The sequence below is a fragment of the Balaenoptera musculus genome, chromosome 17 (assembly GCF_009873245.2).
Source record: "Balaenoptera musculus isolate JJ_BM4_2016_0621 chromosome 17, mBalMus1.pri.v3, whole genome shotgun sequence".
NCBI lineage: Eukaryota > Metazoa > Chordata > Mammalia > Artiodactyla > Balaenopteridae > Balaenoptera > Balaenoptera musculus.
The window spans coordinates 2,499,782-2,515,941 of NC_045801.1; the positions used below are offsets into that span (position 1 = coordinate 2,499,782).

The 16,160-nt window shown below is 62.9% G+C and overlaps 1 protein-coding gene across 1 annotated transcript; it reads left to right on the top strand.

Annotated features, from left to right (window-relative positions):
- Window positions 1-2,544: 2,544 nt before the first annotated feature.
- Window positions 2,545-15,475, top strand: GPR20 (G protein-coupled receptor 20). The gene is made up of 2 exons (XM_036830766.1): window positions 2,545-2,573; window positions 13,947-15,475. The coding sequence occupies exon 2, from the start codon at window positions 13,973-13,975 to the stop codon at window positions 15,053-15,055; it is 1,083 nt and encodes a 360-aa protein (XP_036686661.1). The 5' UTR covers window positions 2,545-2,573; window positions 13,947-13,972; the 3' UTR covers window positions 15,056-15,475.
- Window positions 15,476-16,160: the final 685 nt, after the last annotated feature.

A 16,160-nucleotide genomic window follows, 5' to 3' on the forward strand; every position in this document is an offset into this window, starting at 1 on the left:
CCTCCCCCGGGGCAGACTGTGTGGCCTGGGTCCCAGCGCTGTTTACGTCCTCCAGCGGCACCGGGATGAGGGAGGATGGATGAGGTCTGGCGCTGCAGGCACCAGGGTGGTGACAGCAGCGGCCTGGCTGTTGCCGCGCATCCCCCGCCTGCCCTCGGCCCTCCTGGGCTGCTCTGCTGCTTCTGTGGTTTAGTCCCTCAGAGTGGCAGGCCGCAGGGGAGGTGCGTCCTGAGACACTACTGTGGAGCCTCACAACCCAGCCGTGAGCGTGGGGGGCTTCTGCGGGCTCGGCGGGCTCTCCGCCAGGCGGGGCTCCAGGAGGGGCAGCCCCACCCTAAAATGCTCGCGTCAGACCCACCAGAAGGGGTCTGACCCCTGACCCAGCCAATATCTGACCCCTGACCCCAGACACAGACAGCCCGGCCTGACCCAGCCTGTGGAAGTGACAAGGGTGAGATTGTCCCTATGCCCCTGTCTCCACTGAGGGTCACCCCGAGCCTTGTGGGCTCCAGCACCCACCCCAGACCCCCTCGGTCCCACAGAGAAGAGCCCCCTAGGATGAGAGGCGCTCCCCGGCAGTACACGGCATTTGTTGCGTTCCAGAGAATCTCCCCGAGGTTTCTTCGGGAACCAGCCTTCCCGTGCCAGGCTAGAGCCCCGCGGCCCTCAGAGTGAGTACGAGGCCTGGCAAGCCCTGCCAGTGACTCAGCGGCCGTGGGCTGCCTCCAGCTCATAAAATCTGACCCTCAGATGGCTCAGCCCTCCGGCACCCTCCCACATCCTGGCACCTCCAGGCCGCCCCTACCCGTGCCCCGCACACAAACAATACTGAATCCACGCTCCCCCAGCAAGACCCCGGCTGCCCTGCCTTGCCAGACGGGAGCCAGTGCCAGCCCGGGTCAGGGACCTAGAGGGGCCAGGGGCTCCTGCACCGTTCTGGGCCTCAGTTTCCCCTTCTGCGACAGATACGGCAGTGTTCTAAGGAGACAACGGTAGCCTGTGGGCTCAGCCCTGCATTAGTGGGGAGCCCAGTTGAGGGGGGCAGCGAGGCTGCTGCAAGGACCACCCTCCCCCAGAATCTTCAATGGCTCCCCACTGCCCTCGGGTCAAGTGTCCCATTCTGGTCCCCACGAGGGCAGCTGCAGCCCGGTGTGGAAGTCCCCTGCTCATTCCCGGCTTCATGGCTCATCCTGCCTTCCACTCACCAGGACCCGGGCGTGCAGTTCCCGCTGCCCAAGGGCCTCCCCTCCCTCTGCCCACCCAGGCTGCCTGCCTCCTGTCACCCCTGCCTCTGCCCGGCTGTGCTGCCCTCCTGACCACGCCCCCCGCCACAGGCTGGCCAGCGCCCTGCGGCACCCCGCTCCCTCCCGCTGGTGCACTGCAGCCGTGTCCCCCACCAGGCTCAGAGCCTGGAGGCCAGGGGCCTGTCTCCGGCCTGTGTCCTCAGTGCCCAGCCCGGGGCCAGCTCAGTAGGTGCTTAGTCGAGAGGTCTAGGGTGATTCAACCGCATGAGTGGGTAGGAGCACAGAGACAGGAGACCAGAGGTGGCACTCAGGCACAGGAAGCGGCATGTCACAGACTTGGCCCTGAGCCCTGCCTGACCTCGACCCCAAAACCCTGACCCCCCAGCCTGGCCACAAGCCTCCACCCTGGTCGGGGTGTCTGTCTGGGGAGGGATGTCCCTCTCAGCCGCCACGTGTAGAGCAGGCCTGGGCGAGTGAGGTTTACGACCCACCAACTCACCCTCCTGGCCCTTGTCACGTCCAGGTCTTTCCTGCACACGCACCCGACCCTCTGTGTTCCCGCAGAGCCACCAGCACTCACAGAGGTTATGCACGCGGCGCCAGGCCGGTGCACGGCGTCAGGCATGCGTGTGCCCCTGCGAGGCCACATCCGCCCCAGGGACACACAGGAGTGGACGCAAACAGAGACCCAGACAACACACGTGCGAGACCTTGGTCACGGGCACACACAGACGCCCCAGGGCCAGAGGTCACGGGCACACACAGACGCCCAGGGCCAGAACAGGCACACGGAACTGGAGGGCAGCACGGCAACCCAGACCTGCATGGGGCAGCCAGGAAGGCCAGCGGCAGCCCGGGATGCCTTTGCCCCCTCCCAGGCAGAAAACCGATCTGCATGTGCCCCCAGCTCCCACAGCACACGTGAGCGCCAGCCGAGCTCTCCAGGGCCCAGGCAGCCTCCCCAGAGAGGACACTGTGGGGGACAGAGAGCCAGGCTGGAGCCGCTGTACCCCTTCCCCTTCCTGGGGGGTGCAGCTTCGGCTCTGCCCTCCGTGCCTCAGTTTCCTCCTCTGCCTGGCCGGGCCTGTGGACTCCGCTGCCCCAGGCTCCCTCCCCCAGGGCCCTGAACCACGCTCCTCAGGGGGCCGGCGGGGGCGGGGAAGACGCCCGCCCCGCCCCCACCCCGCCCCCACCCCGCTGCCTTTGCCCAAAAGGAGCCCCGAGCGCGGGCCTGACGTCAGCCCCCAGGAAGGCGAGGTCCGTAGGGAAACTGCAGTAAGTGGCCCACAGAGCCGCAGCCGCGGCCGTCTCCTCTCCACGCGGGCGAAGGTGCGGTGAGTCCCCCTCGGGCCGGCCGGGCCTCCTCTCTCTGAGATGAGATGGTCGGTGCCGGGGTCCTCACGCCCCAGGCAGGCAGGCAGGCAGGCAGGGGGCAGGGGCGGAGAAAGACCCGGGCTGGAGAGAGCTCAGAGCCCAAAAGTGGCTTTGCGGTCCCACCCTGCAGGGAGCCATTGTACAGATGGGAAAACTGAGGGCGAGGGTGAGGGCAGCTACAGCTGAGCAGGCCAAGTGAGGGGTAGGGGAGGGAGAGCTCCCCAGGGCTCGAGGGGGCACCCTGCTGTGCCGAGCCCCACCTGTGCTGCAGGGCTCCCAAGCCCCCTCCTCTGGACTTCCTTCCTTCCTTCCTTCCTTCAGCACTCTCACTGGTCCTCTGCTGGGTGCCTCGATTTCCCCGTCTGGGCGGCCCCAGAGGTCAGGGAAGGGGTTGCGGTACCCCAGAGGCACTTGATGAGCTCTGGGACCTTGGCCACCACCATCCCCCAGGCTGGGGCAGGGCCGGGGGGTGAGGGATTTGTGGGGACAGGCTCCGACCAGGGCACACCTCCTGACATCCCACAGCTCAGGTCCTAGGCCCCAGCCCGGCCCTTCCCCACCCTTGTAGGACCGGAGAAACTGAGGCCCAGGGCCCACCCAGCCCCCTACGTGGACCTCGCAGCTGGCACTGCCCCCGCCTGGCTCGCTGGTGGTGCCGGCCCTGAGAAGGCAGCAGGAACAGGGTCCCGAGGGGGGAGGGCCAGTTGGGAACTGGACTGTGGCCAGGGTGCTGGGCAGGGCAGACGAGGAGCAGCTGTGAGTCCTGGGGCAGGACTGGGAACGGAAGGGGCTGGAGGCGTGGTGGCAGCAGCTCTCAGCCCTCGGACAGGCGGCTGGCCCCACCAGCGGCCCCCATATTCTTCTGCCAACCTGTGGCCGCTCCCAGCCAGAGGGTTACCAGGGCACCACCTCCCCTCATGGCTGTGTAGCCATGGACAAGTTGCTGCCCGTCTCTGAGCCTCAGGGAAAGCAAAGTCTGCTGCTTCTACAGCCCTGGTGTGTGGGGGAGGGGATTGGACGTTTCCTGAGCACCTCCTGGGAGCTTGCGGGCTGGTCTCCTTTTGTCCTGCGGTAACCTGATGTGATGAGGTGGGTCTCAGCACACCCACTTTATAGGTGAGGAAACTAAGGCTTGAAGAGGCCAGAGGGGGCTCTCAAAATCATTCGTTTGTTCATTTAGCCACAGCCCAGGCCTTGGCCCTCATGGCACTGCCAGTCCAGTAGGGGAAAAACAAGAAACAAATAAATATGAAGCTGTCAGGTGGTGGGAGGGCTGAAAGGCAAGAAAAGCAGGTGGAGGTGAAGGTGTGCTGGGAGCTGGGTGATCCGGGAGGGCCTCCCTGAGGAGGCGGCCCTGGGGCCTGAAGAACACTGGTGGACCCCAACCCTGCTCTGCCCTGCTGGCTATCAGCACACCCAGGCTGCCCCTCAGACCCCTCACGGTACTCTGAACACAGAAGCCTGTTCCCACCTCAGGACCTTTGCATTTGCTGTGCTCGTCCCACTGCCTGGAGCACTGTTCCCCCAGGTCCTCCTGAGGCCCCTCCTGCTCCTGAGCAGCCACAGTGGCCCCCCCAGCCACTTTCTAGCCCACTCCCCCCACCCTGCCCCTGACCGCGAGCTCCATAAGCTAGAGCCACATCTGCCTGAGACCCTCTGTGCCCCCAGCACCGGGTTCAAGGCCAGGTCTGATGCCTCCAAAGCATGTGGTCCTCATTGTTCCTCTGACCTTGCCACGGGGCTGTGTGGCCTGGGGCAAGATGCCTGTGTGCCCTGGACCTCTGAGTCCTCCTCTGTACAGTGGGACGTGGTAAACTTTCACTGGTGTGGTGCAGGCAGGAGGGTCCACAGAGCAGAGTTCAAATCCCAGCTCCTCCGCCCCCAGCTGGGTGACCCCAGACAGGCCACTTAACCTCTCTGTACCTCAGTTTCCTCACAGGCAAAATGAGGCCAGCAGCACCAATGTGGGGCATCCTGGGAGGAGTCATGAGAGCCTGGGAGGGGTCATCTCGGATGCAAACTGTGAAGTGTGGGATTAGGGCTCTGCCCCAGTGGAGGGGTGTCCAGGGGCCCAGGGAGGACTGTGGGCGTGGGCCCTGTTGGTGCCGGGGGCCTTCAGCAGGTGACGCAGGCAGAAGCGGCATGCCGGGCCGAGGGAACGGGCAGAGGCCGGGCAAGGGCAGCCGCAGATCCATGACCTGTGCCCCTGGGGAGGCTGGGTCGGGGGAAACGGTCAGGTGCTGCAGCAGCTGCAACCATCAGGACGAGGTGAGGGATGAGCCAGGGTGGCAGGGAGGGCTATCTGACCCCCGGCAGGACCCCCATGTGCGGCGACGCCTGAGGCTGCCCCTCCCAGAGGAGCTTGCGTTTCCATCAGAGCCCAGATCTCAGCCAAGGGCTCTCAGATGGTGGAAGGTGAGGCCGAGTCAGCCATGGGGGAGCCCAGGTGCCCGGCACTCCACCCACACCCACGAGTGACCCCTCTCCCTGAGCTGGGTGGAGGGAGCCCTGGCCAGGATGAGGAGCTTGATTCCAGCTGGTGCCACCTGGGACCTGCCGGGTGACCACGAGCCAGACTGGCCCCCTTGGGGGCTTCCGTAAGGGCCCAGCTGTCCCTGGATGGAACAAGCAGAGACTCAGACTAGCCAAAAACAGCAGGCAATGTTCTAAAGCAGATGCCATGAAACCAAGAATAATCAGAAACATAAACAGGCAGATGGTTCCCCCAATAATGGCTATTTTGGCCTTGGAAGGCTGTGAGGGTCACCCCTACAGGGGCACAGGCATATGCAGGTACTCTGTGTACCCAGAATCTAATTGCCCACAAACCCCAGGTCCAGAGATGCTCACCCCTCCCTCGTCCCACCCCTGCCTGGGCCAGGAGCCAGTGGACCTAGGTTTGAGTCCCAGCTCCATCAATTTCACTCTGTGTGTCCTAGGGCCTGACACTCACCTTTCTGGACCTCCACTTCCTTGTCTATAAAACCCACGACTGCTGTGTGGACGCAGAGTGTCTGGCATGGCGGCTGGTTCACAAGAGATGCTCCGGGCACCTTGGTCAGGAAAAAGGCTGGGCCTGTCCTCCATGCCTGTCCCTCCCGGCTCCTGATGCAAGCGGAGCATGGGATCTTGGGCCACACTTCCGGGCAGGTACCTGTTGCCCAGGGCTGAGGCCAGGCCCCCTGGCTGCCCTGGTCCTGTGCATGGCAGGGCAGGAGGCAGGCAGGCTGCGGGCTTGGGGTCTGCTAGGCAGCTGGGCGGCCACAGAGAACACACAGGGACGGCGAGGTGGTTTCAGGAGAAGCCAAGGAGAGGTCAGGATGCACCCCCCACCTGCCGAGGAGGGGAGGTCAGTGTGGCCCGGGTCCCCCTCGCAGTTTGTAGGCAGGTGCTGGCACCCTGAGCCTCTGGGTCTTGGCCTGTGTCTCTGGGCACACAAGGACCCGAAAGCTGTAGGTGGAGGCAGCGGGGCATGACCCCCCATCAGTGTTCAGTGGGGAGCTGGTGCGGCCCTCAGGCTGGACGGAGAGGGAGCCCCAGGAGGGGACAGGGTCAGGTGACTTGGAGAAAGATGCTCATTCCCTGGGTTTGAGAGCTTCACAAAGGCTCTGAGAAGTCCTGCACTGAGCACCCGGTGTGACCCGGGCCTCTCCCCAAGATGAGCAGGCGGGCCCACGCAGGCCTCCGTTCAGGTGGGAAAACGGGGTCTCTAGCACTGCTGCTGTTGTCATTATGCACCTTCTTTGGGGGGGGGCACCTGCGGCCGTTTGTCCACCCAGCACCCCCAGCTGCTCTGCCGATTTCATTTGTTGGTTTGCTCACTTGGCCATTCAACAAATATCAATGCCAGCATCACAGGTGAAGGAACTGAGGCTCTGAGACTTGAACCAAACACCTCTGATGAGCACCAAGGGGAGGGGGAGGGGGAGGACAATGGGGACCGACGGACCCCCGACGATGGTCAGGGTGACTGGGTGGGCTTCCTGGAGGAGGCGTTAACCCTGCTCGGCTGGGAAGTCTGGTGGGTAGTGAGGGGGGGAGCCGAGGGCAGAAGCCAATTCCAGGTCCAGGGCCCTGGGACGCTGGGTGGGCTGTAAAGGGGCTGGGCCAGGCAGGGAGGGCACCGAATGCCTGGGTGAGAAACGGGCCTCGCCCTGCAGGCCCTGCCGGGCTCGCTCAGCGGTTCACTCAGCCAAAGGGAAAGATGGATACTGCTCTGCGCCCGGCTATCCTGGATGTGCTGGAGCGACAGACAGGAGCTCCGCCCCACGCTCGACCCCACCAGGCCCGCCCCGAGATGCTCACAGTCTGACCGGGAGGCACCGTGGGCCGGTCCTGGCTGGACGGCGCTGGGGGAGGAGCACCCGGGAGAGGTACTGGGCCAGCCGCGGTGGAAAGAGAAGGCTTCCTGAGGGGCTGAGGTCAAGAGGAAGCCCTAAAAGCGGGCAGGAATACTGAAGTGGGGGAGGAGGAGCAGCTTGGGCAAAGGCACGGAGGTTGGAGGGTGCCTGGGGCGTCGTCATTCAGTTGGGGTGCGAGGAGACTGGGGAGGGGGCTCCCCTAGCCCTGCTGAGAACCTGAGGCTTTTCCCAGGGAGGACCCCTTCCCCAGCAATCCCACCTCTGAAACCTGGTTGTGACCAGATGCCTGTGAGGAGAGCATATTAGGGAGGGGAAGACATCCCTCACCCCCATGCCTCCCCTAGAGGGTCTTGGAGCTCCAGGTCTGCACATCTGGGGGGTAAGGGGAGACGTGCCACCCTCACCAGGCACCAGGTGGCAGCAGTGTACCCCCCGCACCCTCTCGCACCTCTCCACACCTGCACCAGGGGCTCCGTCTCAGCTAAGGCCCACAGCAGCCCTGAGGAGCAGCATAATACAGCTGTGCCAGTCCCCGCTCCGCACAAGTGGAGACTGAGGCTCAGCGAGAACCCCTGCAGGGTCAGAACCCTCACTCCAAGGTCAGGTGGGGCAATGGGAGGGAGGCCCACAAGGTTACCTACGGCCAGAAGCCCCAGGGCCCAGCTGGGGGACCCCAGGCTAGTTGCTGAAGCTCCCTGGCTCTGCATCCTGCATCCTCATTGATAAAATATGGATTGTGCCCCCTTCACAATGATAGGAGGAATCCAGATGTGTCTCCCCAGGGCCCCATGGGTAGGGGGCAGAGAAAGCAGACATATTTCTAGGGAGGCCAGGGGCTATAGGCTTGGGTCAGAGAAAGCTAATTTATGCTACAATATAGAAAGACATTTCTTATTTTCAGAGAGTTTTGCATTACAGTGGGCTAACCTAGTAGGTAGTGAGTTCCCCGTCCTCGGAGGAGTGCAAGCTGAGCTTTTTTTTTTTTTTTTTGGCTGTGTTGGGTCTTTGTTGCTGTGCACGGGCTTTCTCTAGTTGTGGCGAGCGGGGGCTACTCTTCGTTGCGGAGCGTGGGCTTCTCACTGGGGTGGCTTCTCTTGTTGCGGAGCACAGGCTCTAGGCATGCAGGTTTCAGTAGTTGTGGCACGTGGACTCAGTAGTTGTGGCTCGCAGGCTCAGTAGTTGTGGTGCACGGGTTTATTTGCTCCACGGCATGTGGGATCTTCCCGGACCAGGGCTCGAACCCGTGTCCCCTGCATTGGCAGGCAGATTCTTAACCACTGTGCCACCAGGGAAGCCCCACAAGCTGAGATTGTACACACTCATTCACTCACCCACTTGACATATACTGAATGTGAATGTGCAGGCCTCTCCTCCAAAGAGTCACAGGCTAGTGGGGAAACTGGACAAGTGGCCAGGCAATGACAGAGCCACGGGTGCAGTGAGGGCCCAGTAGTGGCAGCAAATCTACTTGAAGCAATCAGGGAGGGCTCTCTGAAGGAAGAGGCATCCGAACTGAAGAAAGTTGACAGGTGAATAAGAGGGTATAGTCAGAATTATTTTAGTCACAAGTGACAGAAACTCCAAAGTAACTTAAGCCAAAGAGGGAGATAACCAAGTCCCAGACTACTGGCTTCAGGAAGGGCTGGATCCAGGCGCTTGAACCACCCTGTCAGGACTTAGTCTCTCCTCCTGGTGGGTTTCTTCTAGAGGAATACGGCCATCAGCAGCTTGAGTCTCATAACCAACTAGTGTGGCAACCCCAGAGAAGAGAGCTGCCAGCAAATGTCCCAGGGCTGGTAGTGATTGGCTGGGCCGGGGTCATGAGGCCACCTGTGACCAAGCACTGTAGCCTGGGGTTCTGTGTTACAGGAGCCCATGTCTGAGGCTAGGAGCTGAGCAGCGCCAAGCCACTGAAGGACTTTATCCCACACATGGTGGAGGGAGGCTGGGACTTCCTGCCCAGAGGTCCCAAGGGCTCCTCCTAGCCTGGGAAGCACTGGGCCTGCGTCTCGCCCCAGTCCCCAAGCCGCCGGGATTCCACCACCATCCCTCTGCCCTGCTCCCTGGAAGAGCCCTCTAGAGCAGTCTTGCGGCCAAGACATTCCCAAAGGTGCAGGCATGTTCAAGCCTTGAAGTGCTTCAGAGCTGGAAGTACCCTCAGAGCCACCTGCCCACTGCGTAGATGGGGAGACTGAGACCTGGGCAGCCTGGGCAGTGGAGGAATTCCTGACCCTTCCTCCCAAGACCCCAGTTTCCTCTGAGATGGGTGGGAGGGGAAAGAGGAAGGAAGAGAGGTGCAGGAGGAGGGAGGCCCCCAGGGACCCGAAGCCTGGGCCCCACCTCCTCCCCTCCTGCACAGCTGCACTCCAGCTGTTCAGTCCACCCAGGACCAGCACTCGCCCTTGGGGCCTGGGGCTGTGCAGAGTCCACTCTGCAAGGCCTGCCTGCCCGCGCTGCCGTCCTCCTGCTGCCGTTCTCCACAGGGCACCCCCCTTCCCTAACCCTCACCTTTGTTTACACTCGGCCCATCTCCCATTCCCCCACCAGCCAAAATCCTCTCAGGACCCTTCCAGGGCCACCTCTTGACACTGTGTCGGTACAGCCTCAGAAATGGATTCCAATTCTGCCCACTTTACAGATGAGGAAACTGAGGCTCAGAGGCTTTAAGGTCACAAGCCGGTTCTGAGATGGAGCCAGGCTTTGGGTGGGGCATCCAGACCAGAGTCGAGACTCTCAGTGGCTATGCTCCGGTCCCCCCAACCCACTGTGTGTCTCCCCCTCTGACCCTGAGCCCCCGGAGAGCAGGTCCGCGTGCCCTCCGCTCTGCCCAGGGAAGGGCCTGAGCGTGGGTGGGCGGAGCAGGCCAGGGCAGTGGCTGGTAGATGTGCGAAGGCTCCCAGCCTGGGACAGTTGCCCTGGGGCAGTTTCCAGACCTTGAGCCCGGCACGGTGCTAGGCACTACGAGGACGTGGCCCCTGCCCACTGGGATCCAGCCAGCCGACCCCAGCTGCAGGGTTCGCTGCACCTCAGCCAGGACTAGGGCACCTGCCAGGAGCGCGGAGGGGACAGGGCCATGCCTCCACCCTCAGACTGGCTCCCTCAGGCTGAGGAAAGCACTAGTGACCCCATTTAGCAGATGAGGGGAAAAAGGCTCACTGACTGGCCAAGGTCCAGGGTCGAGGGAGTGGCAGGGCTGGGCTCGAACCCAGGTATCTGGGACTCTTCTGCTTGCTCACCACCTGGGGCCCACCTAAGGCCAGGTCTGTGCCCCCCACTCAGACTGGGTGTGGGGGCCAGCGTCAGGCTGTCCCCACAGAAGAGCAGAGGCTTCTCTCCTTTCCCCTCATTCCCCTCACTGCATTTAGAGTGGAGCAGGGCGGAAGGCAGGTGGGGAGTGGGTGCCCGCCATGCACCTGCCGGACGAGGGGACCGTTGCCTGGGTGCCCGCCCTCCCTCAGGCCCAAGGACCCAGCTGTGGGCTCGCACTAGGCAGACCCAGGTTCGAGTCCTGGCCTGTCCCTTCCAGAGCCTCGGTTTCCTCTGAGTGAGTGGAGGAGGCCAGGAGCCAGGTGGGTGAGGAGGTACCATCACCAGTGCCTGGGTCTGCAAGGGAACCGATGCCATGAACCCGCTCGGAAGCTGCAGAAAGAGGGTGCTGTTGTTACGTCACTTTGCGGGCAGGGAGACTGAGGCTCAGAGAGGTTAATCAACACCCGGGGTGACCCCTCATGAGTGGGGGCCAGCCCCCAACCCGCACCTGCACTGGTTACTCTTACTGTTAAAGTGCTCCCCGCAATGCCCACCGCCATCACCAGCTGTGACATCCCACACCACACTGAGCCCCATCTTCCCACGGGAGTGTGGACAGACCCAGCCCGGGCTGGCAGGCGGGGGTATGGGGCCCTGGGTGTGGACAGAGGGAGGAGCGGACATGGTGGAGGCGAGAGCGAGTCAGCCCCAGACTGCAGGACCGGCAGGACCACGGAGGGCAGGGCTAGTGCTGAGAGCATGGAAGGGGGGCTCTCTGCTCGGGGTCGGGGGGCCCGCGGGAGGCCTCGCGCTTGACCAAAGCAGATTCAGGGGGTGGAGCGGTCCATCCCGTGGAGCCTAAAGGAGGACCAGGAGCTGAGGCAGTGGAGACCACGGGGGAAACCGAGGCCCAGAGAAGGAGTGTCCGCCCTGAGGCCATGTGGGGTGGAGGCAGCTCAGCCCAGACACTCCCAGCCCAGTGCCTTCCCGGCCCCAGAGAGCCGAGGGCCCTGGACTGTGGATCCCCGAGGCCATCAGCAGGCCCACCTCCACAGGGGCCGGGGTCTCACGGTTTGAGTTCCTCATCTTGCGAAACAAAAGGATCGTGAGTAGATGCCCCCAGAGAGCGGTCAGTGAGTAATCAGTGTGTTATCACCGTGAGAGGTGAGTGGTTGCTGGGGGGTGGCGTAAGCAGGGTGGGGTGGCGGGGGGTCTTATCATACAGACAGAGACAGTCAGGACTCAGCAGAGAGCAAAGGGGAAGAGATGGTGGTTGTAGAAAGCCAGGGGGGAGGGCCCGGGCTGTGGCCGTGATCTGAGCTCGGCCGGCGTGACAGATGCCAAGGTTCGTCATGTTCCGGGACTGACCTCAGTGTGTGAGCGGGTCAGGCTCAGACTCTCGAGCTGAGAATCACGGCGTGCTTGGCTGACGTCCTCTGTCCTCACCTGCCCGGCCTCTGGGGCGTCCCGCGCATCCCCCGCTCTGGAGCCCAGGCGCGCAGCCCTGGCCCACACCGCCAACGACACCTTCAGCGAGGGTACTGGCCAGCATGCGAGGCTGTCCCTGGGGGGTTCCTGGAGGGCAGGCTCCCCGGGGCCCGCGTCATCCTGGGACTGAATGCCAGAGGAAACCTTCTGTGGTGTTTATTATTTGTCTCTGATTGTCACATGGATGCAGACCTCATGCAGACGCATTGGAAAACCGAAAAGCATGCGGAAGGAAATTCAAAAACCTGTTTGCGTGTGTCTGGGGCCAGCTCCTCTCTCCCTGGGCCCTTCCTCCTGGGGTTTGGCCGCGGCATCGTGTTTTCCACAGTAGAGCAGGGACGCATTGGGAAGCATCCGTCTCCTTCCTGGGGGACTGCGGGGGCCCACGCTGCCTGAGGACGAAACCCACAGCCCTGAGGCACCAGGATGCCAGCCCCACAGCCCTGAGGCACCAGGATGCCAGCCCCACAGCCCTGAGGCACCAGGATGCCAGCCCCACAGCCTAGCCTCATCACCTCCCCTCGCTGCTCCCCAACCCCCCGCGCCCACAGAAGGTCTCTCCCTGCCCCGGACGTCCCTCTCGCTCCCTGTCTCCCTGAGCTGCCGTTGGACAAACACATCCAAGGACCCTGTGTGTTAGGGGCTTGGGGACACCGGGCAGAGGACAGCCCTCCCAGAGGACCCCGTGAGCTGAGGCCCGGGCCCACTTGCGCTGGAGGTGGCCAGAGGGGCCGGACACAGTCTTGGGCGGCATCCGACTCCTCCCGGCAGCCTTGAGAGTTAGCAGACGCCCAGGGCCGGCGTCCCAGAGACAGAGGCTCAGCCGAGGCCACCCTCTCTGAGCTGGAGGATAGAGACAGCCGCCTGCCCTGCCAGGGGCTCCCCCCCAGCCGGGTTGGGACCTGAGTCTCAGCTAGCAAGAGGTCCCCTGCTGTGCCCACCCCCTCCAGGCTGGCATTCGGTCCCCAGTCCCCCAGCGGGCACGACCTCCACTGGGTGGAAGCTGCCAGAAGGAGCCTGTTGCTCAAGGATGTGCGGTAGCCGTCCGGGGGGAGTGGGCAGCGTGAGGCCTGTTCACAGCGGACGCCTCACTTCCCTTGGCCGCCAGGAAGGGCGAGGGGTCTTCCCTCCCCTTGCAGGTGGGGGAGGGCCCACTATGCCTGGGATGTCCCATGTGCCCTCCCCTCCTCCCTGCTTCTCCCCAAAGCCTTCTCCTTTCTCCTGAAAAAGCCAGAAATGTCCTTATTTGGAGGATCAGCCTGGCCCAGGGCGGGGGTGGGAGCCTGTTAACCCTTCGTTTATAAACAAAGGGATAAATCTCAGCAAGTTAAACAGCTCTGCAGGAGCAGAAACAGGGTGGGCGGCCCCAGCCCCAACCTGCCCCCACCGCAGTGTCTGGGCCACCAGGCCGGGACCAGGCAGGGAGCACAGTGCTTGTTTAACTCACACCCGCTGTGCTGCCGCCGCCGGGACCAGGCTCCAGGCTCGAGCCCCAGTGAGCCACCCCACGTGGGCCTCCAAGACAGCAAAGGTGGCCGCCTCTCAGGGCTGGGGAGAAACTGGGGCGGCCAGGGGGCTGACTCCCAGCTCCCCAGTCCCAGTCCCTTGGACCCTTATGAGGACCTTCACCCAGGGCATTGACCTGGTGCCAGCCTTGCAGGAGGTGAGAACAGATGAGTGGCCCGGAGGACAGGGGCTGTGACGCATGGGTGCGGGAGCTGTGGCCTGGGGTGACCGTGGGCACGGCTCCGTCCTAGCAGAACTGTGGCTTATTTGGCACCAGCTAATGATGCGCTGAGCACTGCTGTGCTCCGTTAATCCTCCCAGCAGCTCTGTAGTCCCAGTGATATAGATTAGGACGTGAGGCACAGAGAGGTTAAGCGACTTGCCTGAGGCTGCACAGCGAGTGAGGAAGAAACTGGGATTGGAGCCCAGGCTCAAACACCACACACTTGGCCCGTCATCTTACCTGTGCCACACCAGTCGCCTTTGTCATCTTTCAGTCCCGGTGACAGTCTTGCAAGGCTTTTCACCTCCCGTTACAGCGAGGAGCAGCCTCAGAGCACTAGCATTCTGCTAAAGCTCCACACTGGCCCGTGCCAGGGCCAGGCGAGGCAAAGGCACAAGGGCGGGAATGTTGGGGTGCTGGGTGGGCAGACGAGCCAGGTGAGGTCCAGCCTCGGGGCAGGGCCCCAATAACCCCAGGGTAACCCGGTCTCCTTCCTTCCAGGCCCCAGGTGTGTGCTGGCCCCTGTCATGCCCTCCGCGTCTTCCGCGGGGCCCTCGGCCATGGCTGCCCCCAATGCCACGGCGGCGGCGGCAGCGTGGACTAACGTCAGCATGCCGGAGACGCCCCTGTTCCACCTGTTTGCTCTGCTGGACGAGGAGCTGCACGCCGCCTTCCCAGGCCTGTGGCTGGCGCTGATGGCGGTGCATGGCGTCATCTTCCTGGTGGGGCTGGTGCTCAACGGGCTGGCGCTGTACGTCTTCGGCTGCCGCACCCAGGCCAAGACGCCGTCGATCATCTACACCATCAATCTGGTGGTGACCGACCTGCTGGTGGGCCTGTCCCTGCCCGCGCGCTTTGCTGTCTTCTACGGCACCCGCGGCTGCCTGCGCTGCGCCCTCCCGCACGTCTTTGGCTACTTCCTCAACATGCACTGCTCCATCCTCTTCCTCACCTGCATCTGCGTGGACCGCTACCTGGCCATCGTGCAGCCCGATGGTTGCCGCCGCTGGCGCCAGCCTGCCTGCGCCAGAGCCGTGTGCGCCTTTGTGTGGCTGGCCGCCGGCGCCGTGACCCTGTCCGTGCTGGGCGTGACGGCCACCGGTGGGCCCTGCTGCCGCGTCTTTGCGCTGACCGTCCTGGAGTTCCTGCTGCCGCTGCTGGTCATTAGCGTGTTCACCGGCCGCGTCGTGTGCGCGCTGTCGCGGCCGGGCCTGCCGCGCCAGGGCCGCCAGCGCCGCGTGCGGGCCGTGCAGCTGCTGCTTACCGTGCTCGTCATCTTCCTCGTCTGCTTCACGCCCTTCCACGCCCGCCAGGTGGCTGTGGCGCTGTGGCCCGACGTGCCACGCCACACCAGCCTCGTGGTCTATCATGTGGCCGTGACCCTCAGCAGCCTCAACAGCTGCATGGACCCCATCGTCTACTGCTTCGTCACCAGCAGCTTCCAGACCACTGTCCGTGGCCTCTTCCGCCGGCACGGAGCGGAGCGCGAGCCCAACAGCTGCGACGTGGTCAGCATGCGCAAGAGCTCCAAGGACTCAGCTCACCATCACATCCTCGGCACCAGACCCCGAGCCCTCACGCAGGCCCTGGCTAATGGGCCTGAGGCTTAGTTGGTAGGACTTTGCAAGGGGGCCGAAGGTCAGGGCTGGACTGGGCATGCCAGGTCAGGGACAGCACGGATATCTGCTCTACCCGGGTGGCAAATTGGGTTCACCTGATCAATTGGTGATGGCTGCCCAGTGCACTGCGTGGAGGAAGTGTCTAAGGCCACTGTGCTATGATAGATTAGCAATGTCTGCCATGGGCTCTAGATAGGATATGGTGGTCTGAATGCTGACAGTTTGCCATCCCTAAGGTATATATTGTGTCCATTGAAAACTCAGAGGGGTAGCCAGGAGCTGCTTCTCACTTGGACCATTCAACCTCTAGAAGGGGTTCCTGAGAAACATGGACAAAGATGTTTTAGATACTGGGAATTTCAAAGAGGGTTAAAAAGATAACCTGAAGAGGTTCCCTCCTCCTTTTTCTCCCTCCCCCACAAAGAGAGAAGAACAAGAACAGAAAGGAAGTGTTAGAGGACACAAACGTTATGTGAGCGGACGTGAAGGGTTCACGTCTGCAGGACCTCCTTTTGAGGCATCCATAAATCACACAGAAAGACAGCCTGACACCGTGGGGTGCTTTGCTGTGAGTACTGTGATATCTGGGCTGACACTCGAACCAGAAACTACCCTACAAAGGGGAGACTATTTTCCACCCACCAGCCATGAGGGGGAGGCTGAGTGGCACGTACAGGTGCCATGAGTGGGAGATGGCCAATGAAAACTCAGTCCCACCTCCTCCAACATCCCCTTGCCTGCCCCATGGAGACCACTCAAATCTTCCCAAAGCCCCCCACTTTAGGAACCATCTTGGAAGACCCTGCCCGCTGGCCCAGGAGGGCAGTAGGCTCACAGCCCATCCTATGGATGAGAAACCAAGGGCAAAGACACAGAGACTGGAACCCAGGCCTGCTGGCCTAAGGCCACCGTCTCCCCACACTCAGAACGCTTCATTCTCCCTCTCACCTGGCTCATCATGCCTCCCTGCCTTTCCCGGGGAGGGAGCATTTCTCTGGCTTGGGCCTCTGGTCACCTCCTCTGAGCTGGACTCCAGGATAGCCCCTGCGTGCCTTCTAGTGGAATGTTCAAGCTCCCATGAGCCCTCTCCAGACTG